Below are 21,620 nucleotides of genomic sequence, written 5' to 3' on the forward strand. Positions count from 1 at the left end.
CCACTGAGAACCTTCCCAACACACTCCTGAAGTCAGTCGGGCTGCTCCCCCACCGCCCCCGCTCTCCCTGTATCACGGGTCTAGCCCCCCACCAGGCAGAGACTCTGTGAGGACAAAGTCCTGCTCACCACCATTTCCCTGGCCTTGGTGAGCCCAGCCCAGACCCCCTGGGTACAGAGGCAGAAAGAACAGACTCACTGTCATTGGCGTTCTCCGAGCTTGGCTCTGAGCCCTGGGACAGGGCCTGGGAGGCCAGCACTCCCTGGGCCTGGTAGGGCTGCGGCAGGGGGAGCAGGCCCTGGCTTAGCTCCCGTCCGCCCAGCGGCAGTGTTTGTTGGTCCAGCCTTGTGCCGAGCGGCAGCTTCTGCTCTGCCTCTGTTGGGGGCAGTGGGAGACAGGCTGGTGACAAAGGGGGAGGCTCCACTGCTGGTCACCGTCCTCCCCATTCCATGCCCTGAGCACTGGCCCCTTCCCCTCCTCCCCACCCCCACACTCTGAGGTATGGTATGCGGGCCTTACCCGACTTGGGTACGCCACATTTGAAGCACTTCTCACGGCGTTTGAAGTTCTGGACTCCACACTGTGAGGCACAGGCCAGGCCATCAGAGGGAGCAGGGCTTTCCATCACACCCTCAAAACTTAGATCCAGAGATCCACCAGGGAACCCCACAATGCCCCGGGAGGGAAGGTCCCAAGGTTAGGGGTAGCAGGGGCCTTCTGGAACTTTTGCTGTCATTCACAGTTCTGTGAGTCTTCCCTTTACATGGTCTCTAATCTGTCCTCAGTGGCACTTCCTCAGCTCAAGAATCAACAACAGCTCCCCTCCCTCCATTGACAACTGCTGCCTTCTCTCCTCCCTCTGCCTCCTCAAGTCTACCAACTCCCAGGACCACCCCCCCAACCCCCAAATCCCTTTAGCAGGTTCCTCTTCTCAAAACTTGCACCTCTATTCAAAAGAAACCTTCAATATTTCATTCCTAGAAGCCAGTATCCTCTTGCCAGACCCCCATCTCTCCTTTATCTCTAGGACTGGGTTGGATCCTGCTACTCTTGAGAAATTTCCCTTGGATGTTCCACCCTCCAGAGACCACCCCCCCCAGCTCCACCTATCTCTGTTCCACAGTTAGGTACTAAGCATTGTTCCTGTGCCAGGCCTGTCCCATGTGGCCAGGACATGGCCTCTGCCCTCATGGCCTAACAGCAGGGAGGCAGATTTAGCACAAAGAGGGGCAGATCAGTCTGTGTGGACTGCCCACCTGCAGGGGTTCAGGGAGGAGAATGGGCCAAGAGGGGCGCAGCTTACTCAGCTGGAGACAGTCAGGGTGGGGGGCTGCACAGAAGCAGGGATGCTTGATCTGGGGTGCCCAGAAGTTTAGTTTTGCTGGAAAGGGATTCCTAGCAGAGGGAACAATGGATTTTCCATAGCTGGTGTAGGAGGGTAAGGGGAGAAGCAAAAGCTGAGACTGGGGAGGGAAGATGACGCCAGGTAACGGAGAATCTTACACTCAAGCTCACAGTGGCTAAGGGTTCGAAGCTGAGAAGGAGGGCATGGTGGGAGCTGAGTTTCAGGAATGTTACAGGAGAGAAGGCAGGGGAAAGAGGCAAGAGGCCAGCGTACCAGAGAGGGCTCCATGACGACTGGGTGAGAAGGCGTGAGGGTTGGCATGAGCAGCGGGAATGGCGAGGGAGGGAAGGTGGCATTTCTGTGATGGAAGCGACAGGACCTGATGACCAACAGGAAGTGGGGGATAAAGGAGGGGAAGGAGTCTAAGAAAATTCCTTGGTTTCGAGGAATATCTGAAAACACAGGAGGGATGATGTTCCACTATCACTTTGTCCCTACCTCTCCAGAGGTTGAGCACCTGCCCTCTGCTAGGACTTTTTTTTCTTTTTAACAAAGAGATGCCGCACCCCCTGAGTAGGCAGACAGCTATTTGAGGATGGGGTCAGGGCTTCCACAAGCTCTCAGTCTCCCCATTGGGTTTCAGGCTGACAGATGGCTGTGGGAGGTGGGGACGTGGAATTGCAAAGCGGCCCCAAGGGCAGACCTGAAGTCACTGTGGCACCTGTGGTTCCTGTGATCAGGAGCAAGTCACAGCCATGGCTCACCCATGGTTCTGCCTCTCTGAGCCTCAGCTTCCTCTTAAGCAATATGGAGGTGACTACAAAACCTACATCCTGTACCCTCTAGTCTCAGGTTTGACACAGCTTTGTCAGAGTGCTCTTCAAGGTTGAGTCACCTGATATAGGCTCTCAGGGCACTCTGTGCTTTTCTTTCATGATGACAGCAAACACAAAGACTTTGGTAACTGTGGGCCAGGTGTCATTCTACCCTCTCACCAACACAGTTTAACTCCAGAAGCCTTGGAGACAGTTATTATTAGTTTTCGTATTCCAGAGGTGGAGAAAGTGAGGCAAAGAGAGGCTAAACACCTTGACCAAAATCAAGGCAGATCTGGGATAGGCTAACTTCCATCTGGCTCCAAAGGCCACATTCTACACACCACATTATGCCTACACTGTCACAAATGAGCTGTTTACATAAATAGTTCCTTAAAAGTCTCCTGGGATTCCAGGCAAGACTGTGTTTTAGGAGGGCAGAGCCTAGCACTGAGTGAACACTCATCAGTATACGCTTGTGAACAGCTAGCTGGCTGGCAGATGGCTGGCTAGCTAGGCATGGTGACTACCCAAGCTGTGCCAGGCCTCAACACCCACACCTCCTCACAGGCCCCAGAGAGAGATGCTACCGCCACTGCTGTTGCTGTTTCTATCCATGGCCACGGCTGCCCACCGCCCCTGTACCTTATTACACAGCCAGTCCTCATTGATCTTGGGCTTGGGGTCGCTGTAGTGCATTGACACCTTCTGGCCCAGGATGTTGAGGGAGTGCTGTGGGAAAAGGCAGAGTGCAGTGAGGCCCAGGCAGCAGTGCCCCACGCACCGTCTCAGCACAGGAGAAGAAAGTGAGCGAGCCCTTCAGCTGGATGGATGAGGGACAGGGAACGGAGGGAGGTCGGAGAACGGACGGAGGGAAGAAGGAGGGGAGGGAGGGAGGGAGGGAAAGCGCCACAGCTCTCGGGCGCAGCTGCTCGCTGCTTTTCTGCGCATACGCACGCACACACGTGGACATACACCACCAGGCGTACAGTGCTCAGCTGACCAACACTTGCCGGACAGTGGGGAGAGCCCCCCACTTGGCCCTGACACTGCCAGGCCACACCCAGGGCCAGCACTACACAGGCTACACTTGGGGGTGAGGGGAGACCGGGAGGAGAAGAAGAGGAGGGGAGAGACAGAGAGAGAGCGCACGCGCGCTAGTGCTGGAGAAGGGGAAAAAGAAAGAGCCATATTTAACAGAAGGAAGTTCCTGCCATGAGGCCGTCTTCCCATGGCTGGCTGGGTCCTGGGCCCATCGCACTAACCTAGCGACCCTGCAGAACTCGCCCCGGGGCTGCCTCTGCCGGAATCCCCCATTGCACTACATGTGCCCCTTCCTCCCCTGAAGCTTTTCTTCCAGTGCCCTACACCAGTGATCTGGGCTAGGGGTGGGTGATCAGAGCAGATCATTGGGTCTCAGAACGGCCCAAAGCTGCTGGGTTAGGATCCCCTGCCAGGCTGGGGAGCAGGCTCCCTCCATTCCTGATAGCACAGGGCTCCTGGCTGAGAAGCTGCCTGAAGCGGTGCATACTGCGGATGGGGAGGTGCAGTGGGAAGGGCAGGGGAGAGCAAAGTGAGTCCATGGTATTAAGGAAACTCTCACACTTGACTGGAACTTTAGATCGACAGAGCAGTGCTGTCCCTTGCATGGAAATCAAAGGGCCAAATTCACATGCAGGGAGAGGGCTGACAAAACGGGTCTTGCTAATTAATGCGCCCATAGCTAAGTTCCCCAGTGGTGGGTCTTTGAGTGGTCTTGAGCGTGGAATGGAGTCCTGGCTCTGGCTAACACCAGAGCAGGGTGGTCCCCCGGGACCCACCCTGCCCCCTGGGGAGTGGGTGAAAGAACCGGCCCCCCCCCACCCTCCGGCAACTCTTTCTCAGAAAACTCAGCCGGGAGAGGTGGAGGGGCAGCGCTAGTGCCTGGCAGAGGGGCCAGTGGTGAGTGTGGGCTCTGGATGGGAAGCCCAGTGGGGTAGCGAGAGATGGGAAGAAGAGATAGTGAGGGACAGGAAGGGGGAGAGAGGGGGCAGGGGGATGGAACACAGGGCCACAGGGCAGGGAACTGTGTCCATAAGAATCAGGCGATGGGGAGCGCTCGATTACAAAGTAGTATTTGTTTGGGGGGGGGTTCAAGTGCGGCAAAGCAACCTGATTGGCTTCCATCCATCGTGTAGCGTCCTGCAAGTGACTAAACTCGACGAAGGCGAAGCCCCGGCTCTGACCTGGAGACAGCATTCAGATACAGACGCAGTGGGTTAGTCAACAGCTTTGGACACACGGCGTTCCCGGGGGTGGGACCCGAGGGGAGAGGACTGGGGCAGAGAGGGAAGGGGAAGAGGAGAAAGGAGGAAAGGAAGAGAAAGAAGCAATCAGAGAGATAAAGACTAGTGGGTGTGGGAGATGGCCAGGAGGGGCGGGGAAGGGGGAGGGAGGAAAACAGAGTAGAAGTGAGGTCAGGGTCAGGGAAGAGACACATATACCAATTGGGAAGAGAGACAGAGAGACAGGGCTCAGGGAGAGCTGCCTGGCCAGCCTGGGGTGACAGAGACAGAGAGAAGCAGCTGGGAGGAAAGGGATACAGAGAGAGATCTGTCTCCAGAGAAGGAAAGAGGGAGGAAAGTGGGCAGGCTGCTGGCTCCACATGTGCCAGAATACCTAACTCAATGACGGGCCCAGCACAAGGCCAGGGACACCCAGGAGGGGTCCTGTAACAGGCGCTGAATCAAAGGAGCAAAAGAGAAGCTGGGCTAGCCTGCTCCGTGAGGCTAGGAAGGCTCCCAACATGGGGTGGTTTGGGACACGATCTCACCTCAGCCTCACCACAGTGCAAGAGAGGTGGGCCTTGCTAGGGAGCTCCCTCAGGGCCACGGTGGGGAGACTATAGCCACAAACAGTCCAGGTCCTCCTAGCCAGAAGGAGAATGGCAGCCGGGATTGGCCGGAAGAACCTTAGAGGTAAGAACTGGTGGGTGCCTGGGAGAAGTGCCCAAGGCCATCAAGAGGGCTGCACATGGGACACCTCCTCGAGGAGAGAGACCCAGTATCTGTCAGTGTGTGGTCTAGTTGGGGTGAAGCAGAGCAAGACCTATATGCCACCAAGAGAGACTCCAGGCCTGACTAGGGTTGGGAAAGGCATTCAGGGCTTGCAGCCTCAGGAAAGCATTTTCTTTAGAGGCAGATACACAGGGAAGACTTGGGGGGCATGCTTGAACTCCAAAAGAATAACCATTAGGATGCACAAAAGGAGATGGAATGATATAATGGGGGGGGGAGAAAAAGGGAAAGAGAAGGGGATATGGGAAGAGGAGGAGTGGAGAAGGGGGGACGAGGAGGGCAAGGGAGAGAGAGATGGAGGTGTGGGGAGGAGAGAGACTGAGAGATGGAGAGAGAAGCCCAGGCAGAGTGAGGCCCCACTGTGCCTGCCTTGGGGAGCCTGGCCAGAGGTCCTGCAGAGACAACTCCCCCCCCCACCACCCTGCTAACCTCAGGCCAGCTCCAAGCAGCCTGCAGGAGGGAAGGAAGGAACAGGCGAGGCCAGAAAGTCCTGGCTGCTCCTTGGGATGTGCCCTTGGATAAGAGCCATACCCTGCCTCCCCTCTTGGGACACATGGGTGGGGCCATGTAAGACCTACTTTGTGGTCAGATACTGTTACCAGAAAAATGTAGGGGAGAGCAAGGAGGAGAGGAAGGCAAAAAAAGGAGAGGGAAGGCACTGTGTTGGGGTTTTTTTTTTTACCATTTCAGATACTCAAGAGCCCCAAAGAGGAGGTTCCCCGGAGCCTGGCTCTGGCCCTGGCCCTGCCCCAGGGGAGCACTCAGCTCAGAGCTGCAGCCTCTCCCCGACAGCCCCAGGGAAGAGGTTGTCGGCTGGAGCTGTGAGAAGAGGGGGAGGGAGAGGGAGAGAAGAAGGGGTACCCCCCAAGCTGCCCATTCCCGACTGTGGCAGGAAGGTGTGGGAGGGAGGGGGAGGGAGAAGGCAGAGGCAGGAGGGCAATCGGAGGCTGAGGCTGGCCAGCGGAAGGGGGGGGCACTGGGAACAAAAGCTCACCTGAGGATTTGTTCCGCATCAACCGGACCTCCCGTGCTTGCACACCGTGGGACTGCAGCTGGCCACGGATCTGTACGGGGAGATACAGAGTGTGCAGGCTCAACACGGGGGCTGCTAGGTGTCTGAGGTTACTGGAGGCCTCCGGACCCCGAGGGGTCATTGGCAATGTGCACAGTCTCCTCTGCCTCTTTCAGAGCTGTTGCCCTGAGTGACAACAGCCCCAGACCCAGCAGCACCCAGCCTCAGCTTTCGGCCCCAGACTTGCAGAAAGTGAGTCAAGTGAAGAAAGGGGCAGTGCAGGGTAAAGAATGGCAGCAAGATGAACCTCGGGGCATGGAAAACAATATGACAGCAAGCGAGCCAGCAACTCAAGAACGGTGGGTAGGGCGATCGACAATGGCCTTGGTGGCAGCCACAAAGCCAGGCAAGCTGGGATGCAGTTCTTGTCCTTTGCAAGGGGATTACCAGCCCCCCTCCCCGGCCTGCATCAAAAGAGACCCATGACACAAATACCAAACTGGGGAGGACAGGAGACTGAGCAAATCCCAGCCATGTGCCCTGGACCATGGTGTAGCAGTAACTTAGGGCAGAGACAAAAAGGTGTAGTCGTGGGGTTTGGAAAGCTTCCTGGATGAAGTAAACCAGAAGGAAGCTGCAGAAGGAACTTAGGATTTGGACCAGGTAAGGAGGGTCTCTAGGTTAGTGCAGCCTCTCATGGAAGATGGGGAGCCTATGCTGGGCATTCTCGGGAAGGAGTCTTCATACTTCTGGGCCTCAGCTGCCTCATCAGGTATGATAGTCAAGAGATTAGCTGCGTGTGCACACATGCATGCACACATGCACAAGTGAAGATATAAAGAAAAGACACACACAAGAGCTTATCAGGACTCCAAACACTCAGGGGGAGCTCAGGAAGCAGCAAGAAAGTGGGCTCTGGGGTCCAGCTTCCCAGGTCCAGGCCCCAACTCTGCTCTGCCACTCGTTGGCTATGGAGAGTGGGAAAAGTCACTTTGCTGCTTAGGGCCTGGTTTCCTCATCCGTAGCACAGAACATAAAGAGTACCATCCCTGCAGAGCCAATGTGAGGATTAAATCAGACCTGGCAGGTGGTCCACCCTGCAGTAAAATCCTCAACAAATGTCAGCAATCAGCTACTGTCTGACCCTGAACAGGGCAGGGGGGCTGGACTTTAGAAGCCCTCAAATACACAGGTGGGATTTCTTTGCTACAAAATGGGCAGCCAACATATTTCAGAGGAGAGCTGATCAAAAAATTCACAGGGGGTGGAATGGACTAAGAAGGACCAGAATTAGGGAGACTAGTCAGGAAGGTATCCAGTGCCCTCTTGGGGTTTTAATGTGGCTCATTATGAGAAGTCTGTATGAGAAGGCAACAGGAGAAAAGGGAGGAAGGTGGAAGGGCAAGAATGTCACAAAGGAAAACAGGCAAGGAGGCTGTCAGCAGCTACCCAAGGCTCTGTGGCCAGACCAGTGATGAGATGTGATGCTGCTGACAAAAGGGGGTAGGAGAGAATGAAATGTCAAGAAATCCCAATCTCCCCCTGCATCCCCACAGTTGCAGGGTCCCGGCATCATCTCTGCCACCAGCAATAGCCAGTACTGAGCCTGGTGAGTGTCTGGCCCTTGATGCACACATGCAGAATGGATGGACGACCAGTGGAATGTGCAGGAGAAATGCTCTTCTCCCTCCCACACCTCCCCTTGCCAGACACCCCTGGCTGCCACCCCTTGGCCAAGCCGGCCTATCTGACACTCCTCCCTCCAGTCTGGGAGCTAAGGGGGCCTGCCCATAGAGGATGGATGGGTGCTGGGGCACAAGAGCTGGTGGGGGAGAAGGGATGAAAGGTGCTGAGGTTGGGGGTGAGGGATGGGTGGGGAGAAGTTGAGGACCCTGGAGGAGACCCAGCCTGGCCTCCTGCTCTGCCGCCTGCCTGGGGCCATGGGGGGCACGTACGTCATCCTCAGTGGCTGCCTGTGGCAGCATCCTCAGCATGACGATGTTACTGGCCTTCTCCTCCTCCTCCTCCTCCTCCTCCTCATCCTCCTCCTCCCCTTGCTCGGTCCGATAGTCCTGGTCCCGATAGTCGCCGTCTCGGGGGAAGCCTGGCGGGCCGGTGGGGCTATGCCTGTGCCGCCGCCGCCGCCTACGCTGAGTCTCGGAGCCCGGGGAGGCCTCGTAGGAATCCTGGCCGACAGAATGAGATGAGAGACCCCAGACAGGCAGTCAGTCTGGGTGGGCCTAGGGGCTGGCCGCTGGCTCTCTGTGGTAGGCAGGCTCTGAAAGCCAGGGGTGGGCGGGCTCCGGCTAAAGGTTTAGGCACACAGGGTGGGTAGGCCCTGGACTGCAACCTTTCTGGGGCTGGAAATTCTCCACAGACTTCTGGGGTCTACCTCTGGGGATTAGGAAGAGAGGGGTGGCAGTACTGGCATGGAGGAGGAACTCCCAAAGGCAGGTGATGAGACACAGCTTAAACCTCCTTGGGGCGAGATGGCCTGGAGTCTGCATACCAGCCCCTGTCCTCACTTTCTCCCCCTCCTCCCTTGACAGTCAGCTGATATGTGCACAATTGTTCCCTGTGCCACAGAATGCCACATGTCTCCTACAGTTCCCAGCCTGGGCCTGGGCCCTCCAACCAAGCTGGGGGCATAGAAATAGCTTCAGATTTCGGCCAGAGCCAGCCAGCAAGGACTGGTAAAGGTATGGGACCACAGACACTACCTCTCAGTCCCCAATCCTCAGCCTGGACAGTCCTCTATCACCATCAGTCACCCTCAAAACAGGGTGTGGTTGCTGGGTTCTTGGTTGTTGCCCAACCCATCCATTCCAGGACTAAGCAGGTTGGGCCTAGGGCCACACCCCTCCCTCCTGCAGGAGGGCCAGAGCCAGATAACTCCACTCCCATGCTTGCCAATGGTCCTGCCCAGGGCCCTCCCAGTGCTGCTGGAGACACCCAAGCACAGCTTGACAGATGCCACTGGGGAAGCCTGGCTGCCCTCATACCCTGGGCCCCCATCAAAGCTAGTGGTCCACCACGGGGGCCTTTGCACCAATCCCTCCAGAGGGCAGTAGGCAGCTCACACCCTGCCCCCCAGCACTGGGCTTGCAAGAGTGCCCTTCCCACCCTGCTGACCAGGAGACCTGCCTGCTTGCTTGGACGAGGGCCCTGACTTCCCCCTCAAACTGGGGTTCCTAAGGCAAAGCTGTTGCTCCCCCTTGGATGGGGGCTCCCTAATGGAGAACATCACATCTCACCCCTCAGACTGGCGGTAACTACCGAACATGGAACTGGCTCCCCACCAGGGGTCCTTCCCTTCTGTCTAGGGGCCATGTCACTACTGGGAATGCCCATGGTTGGCCTTCTAGAGCTGCTCAGCTTGGTGACAGCCAGTCCCCTGGCTGCCCTCTCAACCCCAGACACCAGGTCCCATGGAAGAGACAGTGCCCAAACTGGCTGGGAGCAGGCAGTACAGGGCTCACAGTGAACAAGAGGGAGGAAAGGAAAGAGGTAGTGGCCAGGGGCCCTCAAAGTATAGAGCCAAGCGTGTGGAAGGCAGGGAGACCCAGCTCGGGAGAGAAGCCCTCAGAGAAGGAAGTGAGGACAGACCCTCCAGGTGAGGCAAAGCCACCGAGCACAGTCTGAAGGCATGGGAGCAGAGAGCTGCCTGCACATGGTGCTGCAGCAGACACAGAGGCCCTGTAGCAGCCCTGCCCTCACCTCCGCACTCTGCTCCTCCGATGAGTCATCATAGTCGTGCTTGCCCTCCTGGCTGCCGTACTCGCGGGGATATGAACGGTAGTCCATGTCCCGATAGTCATGGTCTCGGCTGCGGTTCTCCCCTCCGTCATCCTGTGAGCGGTCGGTGGCTCCATAACGACCGGTCCTGTCACCACGACCACCTCTAGGGGAAGAAGGATGTGGAGGGATTAGAGGGCCACCCTTTCTGAAAGGTGTAAGAGGCAAGGGTGACCCCTACCCACCTACTCCCTCTGGACCCTCAGTTCCACCCCCAGATAAGGATTCCTAAATCCTTACCACTCGCTCGGGGCCAGCTGACTCCCACATGTCTCTCAAATCCAACCCGCCACTCTCCATCCCTCCTTCACCTCTGACCCATGCTTCAGCCTTCCTTCATGGGCACCTCAGTTGTGGCCCCCTGACCAGTCTCCCCACCTCTACCCAGGCCTCCCCCAGTTCAGTCTTTACATCCCAAATCCCAAATGGAGTGTTCTCTAAGGCAAAGCCAAGCAAACCCAACCATATCACTCCCTTCAGAGGCTCCCTCTTAGTCTCAAGATACAACACCACAATGCTCACCAAGGTCCCATAGGGCCTGAGGGTGGAGGTCCCTGCCAACCTCTCTCCCTCTCCATCTCATCAGGCACAGTGCCACCCTGCCCCTCTGCTGCATGGTCACCTTGCTAGCACTGGCAGCTCTTTTGTTAAAATTGCTCCTACTGCAATTAGTTGTAAAATAAGTATCTCAAAGTTGATTTAATTTGCATTTCTCTTATGAGTTAGAAAATTACTGGACTGTGAATTCCAAGAAGTGAGGGGACCACACCTGCTTGGCTCACTACCATATTCCCTAGAGCTCAGCATAGTGGCCTAGTACTCAGTAAGTGCTCAACAATTATATTTTGGAAAAAATAATGACTAGAAAAGTATTCTAAAAGCAACCAATACGTGTGTATTTTAAAAAATAAAACATGGGCAAGCAAGAGAAAATAGACCCCATAGAAGAATGCTACTAGCAGGATTCCAATCCTGGTCAGGAACAACACTAGGATGTCTATTATCAATACCATTTTTAACATTATTCTAAAGATGCTAACTGAAGCAATTAAACAAGGGAAGGAAGAAAAGGGGTTAAAAGCTGGAAAAGAGAAGGTAAAATTATTATTTGTAGATGATACAAGGGTATGCTTTCAAAGCGTAAGAGAATCAACTGAAAAAATGATTACAAATAATAAAATAAATCAGTAAGGCTGCAGAGTACAAAATTAATATGCAGTAATAAATACCGTGCCTGTATTCAGATAACCACTGCTTAGAAAATGGGAAGATCCCTAGTATGACTGCATCAAAAGGATAAATACCTGGATATGTGCAAGATCTTATGACTATACTTCACATATATACCAGGATACATTTGAAAGTCATCAAAGATTTAAATGGAAGAAATGAAACCATAAAAGTAAAAGAAGGAAACACAGGCTAATTTCATTATAATCTTGAAATGGGTTAAACTATGACCCCAAACCACAAGCCATCAAAGAAAAGATTATTAAATTCAACTATATAAAAATAAAATACTTCTGTTAAGAAAAAAAGAGAAACAGAAAAACAAAAAGCATCACAAAGTGAGTTGAAGACAAACAATTAACTTGGAAAAAATACGGGAAAAGGAAATGAACAGAATGTACAAAAAAGAAATACAAATGATTTGTATGTGAAAAGATGATCTCACTCATAATGAAAGATGAAAATTAAAACTACACTGGATAGACTGTTTTTAAACAAATTTTAATTTTTAATTTTTGTATATTTTTTCCTAAATCATTTTTTATTGTGGCAAAATATACACAACATAAAATGTACCATTTTAACCATCTTTAAGTATATAATTAATTCAGTGGCATTAAGTACATACACAATGTTTTGCAACTGTCACCACTATTTCTGGAAACTTTTCATCATCCCAAACAGAAACTCTGCACCCATTAAACAATAACTCCCAACCCTACCCTGCAACCTCTGTTCTTCTGTCTCTATGAATTTGTCTATTCTAGGTAACTCTTATATGTGGAATTATATATTTGTCCCTGTGTGTATAATTACTTCACCTAGCATAATGTTTTCAAGGTTCATCTATGCTCTAGCACGTATCAGACTTTTCTTTTTATGGCTGAACAATATTCTATTTTATGTATACTCTGCATTTTATTTATCCATTCAACTGGTAATGGACACTTGAGTCGTTTCCATCTATTGGTTGTTTTGGATATTGTGAATAATGCTGCTATTAATGCTGGTGTACAATCATTTGTTTGAATCCCTACTTTCAATTCTTTTGGGTATATACCTAGGAGTAGAATTGCTGGATAATATGATAATTCTGTTTAACTTTTTGAGGAACTACCAAACTGTTTTCCCTAACAGCTGCACCATTTTACCACCAGCAATGCACAAGGGCTCCAATTTCTCCACATTCTCACCAACACTTATTATTTTGCATCTTTTCCTGTGCTTATTGACCATTTATATATCTTCATTGGAGAAATATCTATTCAAGTTCTTTGCCCAATTTTCAATTGGGCTGTTTTTTTGTTGTTGTAAGAGTTCTTCATATATTCTGGATAGTAATACCTTACCAGATATATGATTTATAAATATGTTCTCTCATTCTGTGGGCTCTTTTCACTCTTTTGATAGTGTCCTTTGATATACAAAAGTTTCTAGTCTCGATGAAGTCAAACTTCTTATTTTGAAATAATTTTAGATTTATAGAAAAGATCAATGATTAATCCCCATATCCCCTTCACCCAGCTTCTCCTAATATTAACAGAACCATGGCACATTTGTCAAAACTAAGAAATTAACTAAACTACAGACTTTATTAGGATTCCACCAGTTTTCTCACTACTATCCTTTTTCTGTTCCAGGATTTAATCCAGAATACCACACCGCATTTCATCATCATGTCTCCTTAGTCTCCTCTGGCCTGTGAAAGTTTCTCAGTCCTTGGTTTTTTTTTTTAAGATCCTAACAGTTTTGAAGAGTACTGGTCAGATATTTTGTAGAATGCCCCTCAACTTGGTTTTGTGTGATGTGTTCTCGTGATTAGAATTGAGGTTATGGGGGCCGGCCCGGTGGCGCACTGGATGGTGCGCCGCTTGGGAAGCGCGGCAGCGCTCCCGTCCGAGGGTTCGGATCCCATATACAGACCGGTTCCCGCTCACTGGCTGAGCGAGGCGCGGGAGCAACACCGAGGCTTGCGATCCCGTTGCCGGGCCCCGGTCCGGTACGGGGGCAACACTGAGGGTTGCGATCCGCTGCCGGACACGGAAAAAAGACAAAAGACAAAAAAAAAAAAAAAGAATTGAGGTTATGGGGGCCGGCCCGGTGGCGCACTGGATGGGGCGCCGCTTGGGAAGCGCGGCAGCGCTCCCGTCCGAGGGTTCGGATCCCATATACAGACCGGTTCCCGCTCACTGGCTGAGCGAGGCGCGGGAGCAACACCGAGGCTTGCGATCCCGTTGCCGGGCCCCGGTCCGGTACGGGGGCAACACTGAGGGTTGCGATCCGCTGCCGGACACGGAAAAAAGACAAAAGACAAAAAAAAAAAAAAAAAAAAAAAAAAGAATTGAGGTTATGGGGTTGTTTTGTTTTGTTATTTTGGAGACACATACAATAAAAGTGAGATACCATTCTGATTGTATCACAGCAGGGAATACATGATATTAACATCACTTACCACTGATTAAGACAGTGCCTGCCAGGTTTCTTCCCTGTAAAATTTCTATTTTTCCCTTTCCATACTCTATTCTTTGGCAGTGAGTCATTAAGACCAGCCCACACTCGAGGAGGGGAATTAAGCTCTGTTGCCTCCTGGAGGGAGGAGTATCTAGATATATTATGTGGAATTCTTCTGTAAGGAAGATTGGCAGTAGAACATTTTTAACCCAACAGATTTGTAAAAGTCCAGATGTTTGAACAACGAACTCTGTTGGCAAGCCTGTATGGGAAACAGGCACTCACATTGCTGGTAGGAGTAAAAATGGAACAATCACTGCAGAGGGGAATTGGGCAACAGCTGGCAAAACTAAAAATCTATATACCCTCAATTCTACTTCTGGGGATTTAATACACAGATGCACTTGCACATATGTAAAAATGTTGTTCACTACAGTACTGTTTAAAACAGCAAATGACAAGAAACAATTCAGTCAGAAAAATTCTATTTAAAAAAAAACTTTGGCATGTAGTTCTAGCCTCAAAAAAGAAAAAAGACTAACAAGGGGAGAAAGCTGTATCAAGTATTAAAACATTATAAAGCTAGATCAATTAAGACATGAATGGACAGATCAGTGAAACAGAATAGAGTCCATAGAACACAAAAGCACACATGGAAATTTAGTATTAGCCAAAGGTTGTAAATTAACAGGGGGGAAATTGATTAGTCAATAAATAATAGTTGTGATAACTATCTGGCCCAGGGATAAGCAAAGTATAGCCAGTGGGCCAAATCCAGTCACCTTAAAGTTTTACTGGAACACAGTTACACCCTTCGTTTACGTGTTGTCTATGACTGCTTTCAGTTGAATAGCTGCAACAGAGACTGTATGATCTTCAAAGCCAAAAATATTTATCATCTGGCCCTTTACAGAAAAAAATGTGTTGACCCCTAAGAAAATTAAGTTATCTATCACTTCTCATACCAAATAAATTCCAGATGGATCGAAAATTTAAATCCTCAAACAGAAACCACAAAAATATTAGAAAGAGGACCATGTTGGATGCATGGAGAGGGGAGACAGGGTCTGGTGGGATGTGGAGTGACTTGGAGCTGTAGTATAGTGAAGATTAAGTCTTGTTGGGACCTTATGTGAGCTACATAAGGATGATGGATCCCATGGATTGTGTTGACATAATACAATGTATAAATCTTTTTCATTTTAGAAAAAAAGAATTAGAAAGAAAACATAGGAAAAAAATTTGTCACCTCAAGAATGGGGAAGATCTTCCTCAGCAGGACAAAATCCAGAAGTCATACAAGAAAAAATGGATAAATCTGGCTTTGGAAAAATTAAAAATATCTAGGTTGTAAAAAAAACACCACGAACTTGGAAATAAGCATGTGATAAAGCAAGTATGGTAAAATGTTAATGGTAGAATCTACTGGGTGGGTATATAGGTTTTCACTGTAAAATTCTTTCAACTTTGCTATATCCTTGATATTTCATTCTAAAATATTGGAAAAACAGGGCTGGACAGTTAGCTCACTCAGTAGAGTGTGGTGCTGATAACACCAAGGTCAAGGGTTCGGATCCCCTTGCTGGCCAGCTACCCCCACCCAAAAAACTGTAAAAACACCATAAAGTTAAAAGATAAGTAACAAATGGGGAAAATATCTTTTAAAAATGTTTCCAGACATTTTGGTTTCCAACTTTTATAATGGGTTTTTCATTCATTTATTCATTCAGCAAGTATTAAAAGTAACATTCGCTATGTGTAGGCACTGTTCTAGGTGCTGGGGATACAGCTGTTAACAAAATGAAGTCCCTGTCCCCATAAGCCCAGCAGGGAACCCAAATTGTTTCCTTACAATAAATGCCTAGACAAGAAATCGTCAGTGATCTGAGTATTTTTAAGGATTTTCATACAATCAATATTTTCTCCCGTCTTTGTTTACTATAGGTATCCCTCACTATGTGAATTATAGCTATCAGAATTCAAGAACTGATGGCTGGCCGGTTGGCTCAGTTGGTTAGAGTTATAACAGTGTTATAACACCAAGGTAAAAGAGTTTGGATCCCCATACCGGCCAGCCACCAAAAAAAAGAATTCAAGAACTGAACACATGTGAACAAATTTTCAGATGAAATCCTGACCCCTCTTACACCCAAGATCCAAACCAAATAAATTGAGGTATTGAACTGTTGCTATCTAAACTCAGGAAGGGAACATATTTGGATAGTGAGGGATACTTTTAATTGGCCACAGAGCACTCTGAATAAACACCTTTCAAAGATAGGCCTCTTTTATAATGCATTTCTAGGAAGCTGGACTGAATCACAATATACGAGGACCTCCACAAAATGAGTGTATTTCTATAAAACATAAAGTGCCAAAATTGGCAGAAAAGACAAAATGGTAATCAAAAACCCAGGCCCAGATGCTTTTAAAGGTGAGTTCTACCAAGTTTTCAAGGTACAGCTAATTATTATACAAGTTTCTCCAATAAAGAGAAATAGCAAAGGCTGCCCAATTCATGTCCTGAGGCTACCTTGATTCGATGCCAGATAAATACGGAAAAGAAAATTATAGGACCATTTCACTGACACATATGCAAATATCCTAAAAAATACAATAGCCAATTAAATCTAACAGTGATTTAAAAAATACACAAATCACTTAACTTTTCTGCCCAAAATTCATGGGTAAGCATTAGAAATACCCAAATTAAGAAACATTCTACAAAACAACTGACCTTAAAATACGTCACCATCAAAAAAAGACAGAGATTGAATAACTGTCCCAGATTAAAGGAGACTAAATTTAGGCAATTTGTAATCTTGGATTGGATCCTAGATTGGGGAAAACCAGCTATAGAGGACATTAGCAAGACAACTGATGATATCTGAATATGGGCTTTATACAAAATAAAAATATTATATCATTGTTAAATTTCCTGATAAGTGTACTGTGGTATGGAAGAGAAAGTCCTTGTTCTTAGACATGTGTGCTGCCAGACTTAAAGGGTCGTGTCTACCACTAACTCAAATAATTCAGAAAATAATAGTTGAGTGTGTGTGTGTGTGTGTGTGTGTGTGTGAGTGAGTGAGTGTGTGTCGATACAGAGTGATAAAGCAAATGTGGCAAAATACTTACATTAGTGATTCTGGGTAGAGGATATATGGGAGCTCATTATACTTTTTCTTGCAAGTTTTCTGTAAATTTGAAATTTTTTCAAAATAAGTTATAAACATACACCTACATACCATGATCAAGTAGGGCATAGCTCGTGAATGCCAAGGATGTAATTTAATGCAATTTATGAAATTAGTGGGCAAAAGGAGAAAAAGAATCACATGATTATGAAGTTCAGTACTCATTTATGATCACTTTTAGCAAACTAAGATTAGAGAATTTTCTTGATTTATTAAAGGCTACATTCTAAAAACTTACTGCACATGTCATATTTAACAGAAAAACTTTAGACATTCCTTTTAAGATCAGAGACAAAATAAAGATGCCTACTGTATCTGGCCCCCAATAGTCTTAATTATAGAACTCCCAGTGTTTTTAGCTGGGCACATGGCTATCCAGAATATTGACCATGTGGCTAAATTCTGGCAAATGGGAAGTAAATAGAAATATCACATAAAACTTCCAAGAAGTGTTCTTAGAAGGAGAAGGCATGCCCTTTTATTCCCTTCTTCCTTCTCCTGCTGCCTCGAGTGCCATGTGCTGAAGATGGCTATGCAGAAGGGGCTGCCTATCAGCTCTGGACTATCAACCCTGGACTGGCTGCCTATCTGCAGACTGCTTTCATGAGAAAAAAAAGTAAACTATCTTGTTTAAGCCATTATTCTTTGGATTTTCTGTCACAACTAGCCAAAGTGAATCTTAATTTGTGCACCCAGTATCACTGATACTACTTGTATTTAACATGGTACTAAAAGTCCTGAGCAATGCTATAAGAAAAAGAAATAAGAAGCGACAGGATAAATTTGCATACAACATGACTGACTACTTAGAAAGACCATCAGACTCAACAATGAACTATTAGAAATAATAATAGTACAGCAGTAGTACAGCAATAGTACAGCAAAGATAAGATAACTTACAGAAATTAACAGCTTTCCTCTACACCATCAAATAGCATCATAAAAAATATATTTTTTAAAAAAGATGTCAACGAAAAGTACTGAAATACCTAGGGATTACTTTAACAAAGAATACACAGGACATATATTTTCATTTATTGAGATTTCTTTGCCCTTTGAATGAATTTTAAAATATTATCCATACAGGTCTTGGATGAGATGACTACTTACAAAGATGACAATTTACCCAAATTAATACAGAAATTCAATGCAATCTTGATCAAAATTCTTGTTGAGTGTCTTTAAGGGTCATGATAAACTTTTTATATAGAATAAAGTTCCACAAATGGCTAAATCAACATTGAAAAATAAGAACATAAAGGGAGCTATTAAGATATTCTATAAAGCCATAATAATAAAAACAGTAAGGTTCTACAAGAATAAGCAAATAGACCAATGGAACTAATTAGATCACTCAGGACAGATCCATATACACAAGGGAAACTGAAATCAGATGAGGTACCACAAATCAATAGAGAAAGAATGGACTATTTAGGAGGCAGTACTGAGAAAACTGCCAACTATACGAAGGAAAATAAAACCAGAACCTACCTTATACCATATTCAAAAGTGGACTCTAGATGAATTAAAGACCCAAATGCAAAAGGTAAAACTATAGAGTAAAAGAATCTTTATGATCCAGGATAGGAAAAAAGAAGATTCTGAAAGCACAAATGATAAGGCAAGAAAGTGATGATTTTAGCTCATCGAAATGATGATTCCCTTGGGAGAATCATTAAGTAAAATACAGTAGGCACATCCCATGGTGCCCTTGGCAGCAATTAGAAGCAAAGCACTAATACACACAGCAATACAGACAGATCTTAAAAATGTAGCACTGAGAAATACAAAGTTTAGGAAGCAGAACAAAGACTTTAGCACTATGCCATTTGTTACATTGAAAACACAGACACTCAAAAAAAAAAAAAAAACCCACCTACATATTTTAGAAGGATATATATCAAACACCACAGGGCAGCTGCCCACAGAGGTATGAACTGGGAATAAAAACAAAAAAATAAACATAGCAAGAGGAGGCCTTGTGCTGACCAATGACAGAAACTTACCTTGAACTGGAAAGTCTGATCAACTCAAACCTCTATATTTGAGGTCCTTTAAAACCAAAAGAAAGCCAGTGGCTTTACTTGGTGATAAAGTCTGAAGCAAGTATGTCACCTACTCAAACTCAGAGATGGTCACAGAACATGTCTAGTGAATATTATCCAAAATCGAATGCCTTTCAAAAGACATTTTTTAAAAAGTCAAGACTGAACAACACTAGATGATGACCACATCTCAAATTTGGGCTCACTTTTCAGAAAACAAAATATTATAATTCTACATTTTTAAAAGAAGTGGTAGTAGAAGAAACCTTTTTTGTAAGATATTTTAAAAATTATTTTTTCCCTGATGTTTTATAAATCTATTGACTCTCAATAGAGGCTTTCTGGGAGAGTTAGGTCTGCTTTCCTAAGCAATCTTAAAATATCATGGATAGATTGCCTGCTTCCAAATCTTCTGGGGTGATCCAACAGGATGGCGAAGGATCACGTTATTTTACCCAAGACCTCTGTATTTTACCCAGTGTCCCAACTGCTTCTTGTTCATACCAGAGTTGAAAAAAATAACTGTACGAGAACATCCATTCCAAGACAAGTACATGCCAAATGCAGCCCACCCTGGAGTCTCCCACTATCTGACCCGGCTTGCTCCATACTTGTCCTGGGCAAATTCCTGACTTTGAAGGCACCATTCCCACACATCCCTTAAAGCTCAGGCTACAGCCCTGACTTTGACCCCGGCCTCTGCCTCTCCTCTTCCTCCTGCAGTGGCTGCCTTCACCTTGGCGAATGATACCACATACCTATCTGGGTCACCGAAGCTGGAAACCTGGGCATCAGCCTCAATCCCTCCCTTTCTCTTCATCCCTTCCCACCCTCACACCCAACCATGGTACCCATCCAGCTGTTTTGTAACCACCTGTAAACTGTGTGGTCTCCCACGTGAGACCCAGTACTGAGAAGGCTACAGTCTTATCTGTCTCATTCATCACTGCACTCCCAGAGCCTAACACAGGTCCCAGATCACAACAGGTGTCAAATACATGTCTGCCGAAAAGAAACCAATCATCTGCTGCGTTGTTTCCTCTGCCTGGAAGCCATCTCCTTGTACCTCCCTGGATCAGTTCTCACACAAGGACAAGCCTAGGCTGCTTGGGAGAGGTGGGACTGGATAACTCACCGTCGTTCATACTCCATGTCCTGATAGGGCCTGCGGGGGCTGCGGGGGCCCCTCCTCAGCCGCTGGCTCCGTTTCACTTCCCAGCCACCCCCACTGCTGCCACCATGATCTGCCAGTCTGGGTGATGCCTCCTGCAGGGACTCTGGGGAGAGTGGAAGGAAGAAAGGGGTAAAGGCAGTTGGGGCAGAGAGGGCCTCCTTGAGAAACCCTCATTGTCAAGGCTCAGCCCAGGGTCACTGTTTTCCAACTCCTAGTGCTCCTGTGGATCAGAGTGGGAAGGCAGCCCCTGCTTGGCCTGCTCCTTCCTTTCTCCACAAACACGAGGCTAGAGCCCACTGCCCTAGAAAACACAAAGGCTTTCATCTGACAGGAGGCATCCTGCAGAGAACTGGTGGGGCCACCCACTGTGGGATCAGGGCTTTACCATCTGAGACTGGTAGACAAGTTCAAGCCTGGGGTTGCCTGCTGGGGAGGAGGGGACTCCCAGTGCTAAATGACTTGCCTAAGATTAGGCACATTAGACAAGGAAGCAAGACTTCACAACAACTGGGAGTCCCAGGCACCTACCAGGCTCCTTCCATGGGCCCCAAAGTACCATTTCATCCTCCCAATAAGATGCTGGGTGCCCCCTACAAGGCAGCAGGAGACCACGAAGGCCCTTGGGGGGGGTGTTAAGGGGCTAACTTGGCAATGAGACAGCTGCCGCCTCCCTGGGCTGGAGGCCAACACAGACTCTGCCCTCACATGGCTGCTGGGTCAGTCCTAAGCCCTGTCTCTTATGTGCAGCCGGGTCCCAAGGTGGCTCTCTCTCCAGGGATCTGAGCCCAAATATTCCAGGATATATCCTAGAATCTTCAGGCCCCACCCTCTGAACAGGAATCAGGTAAAGCCAGGCAGTAACAGCACCTGCCCAACACTAGGTTGCTACCACACCTTTCCTCCGTGTACACACACCAATTTTCTCTTCCTCCTCAATCCCCAGGGAACCAGAGTTATCTGCTCTCAGATGGGTAAGAGAATCACAGCCAGGGGCCCCAGTGGCTCAGAGCCAGATATAAAACCCTCAACAGATTGTGGCAAAGGGACTAGAGTCACATACTGGCATTCAACAGAAAGTAGTCAAAGTCACAGACACGAGCTCCAAATAACTAAGGGCCAAAATCACAGAGGGAACCCTCAGTAAGGGCCATAATCACACACTTAGCTCCCTTTCAATGGATGAGCGTCAGTGACACAGATACAAACTCCACCAAAGAAGGGGCGCTAGGGCCGGCCCGTGGCTCACTCGGGAGAGTGTGGTGCTGATAACACCAAGGCCACAGGTTCGGATCCCATATAGGGATGGCCGGTTCGCTCACTGGGTGAGCGTGGTGCTGACAACACCAAGTCAAGGGTTAAGATCCCCTTACCGGTCATCTTTTATAAAAAAAAAAAAAAAAAGAAGGGGCGCTAAGTTACACACATTCCTTACCCTCCCTCCCCACACAGTAATTGGGTTAGGGCCAGTCACAAGGCAGCCCCTCCATGGATAAGGACCAG

General features: G+C 48.2%; 1 protein-coding gene across 5 annotated transcripts in view; it reads right to left on the reverse strand.

The window, feature by feature from the left end:
• The window catches only part of RBM10 (RNA binding motif protein 10), a 28,655-nt gene that overhangs the window by 5,794 nt on the left and 1,241 nt on the right, over positions 1-21,620 (reverse strand). For 2 of the 5 annotated variants that reach the window (XM_008575001.1, XM_008575002.1), the window contains exons 2-9: positions 20,082-20,223; positions 9,946-10,129; positions 8,184-8,414; positions 6,211-6,280; positions 4,312-4,385; positions 2,806-2,892; positions 520-580; positions 199-375 (exon numbers count right to left, since the gene is read on the reverse strand). In XM_008575001.1, the coding sequence (XP_008573223.1) occupies positions 199-375; positions 520-580; positions 2,806-2,892; positions 4,312-4,385; positions 6,211-6,280; positions 8,184-8,414; positions 9,946-10,129; positions 20,082-20,098 (901 nt within the window). In that variant the 5' untranslated portion in view covers positions 20,099-20,223. Of the gene's footprint in view, positions 1-198; positions 376-519; positions 581-2,805; positions 2,893-4,311; positions 4,386-6,210; positions 6,281-8,183; positions 8,415-9,945; positions 10,130-20,081; positions 20,226-21,620 lie in introns of all 5 variants that reach the window. The other 3 variants (XM_008575003.1, XM_008575004.1, XM_008575005.1) reach the window with 2 other exon arrangements.

This window comes from Galeopterus variegatus, unplaced genomic scaffold, assembly GCF_000696425.1.
Source record: "Galeopterus variegatus unplaced genomic scaffold, G_variegatus-3.0.2 Scaffold1127, whole genome shotgun sequence".
In the NCBI taxonomy this organism is placed as follows: domain Eukaryota; kingdom Metazoa; phylum Chordata; class Mammalia; order Dermoptera; family Cynocephalidae; genus Galeopterus; species Galeopterus variegatus.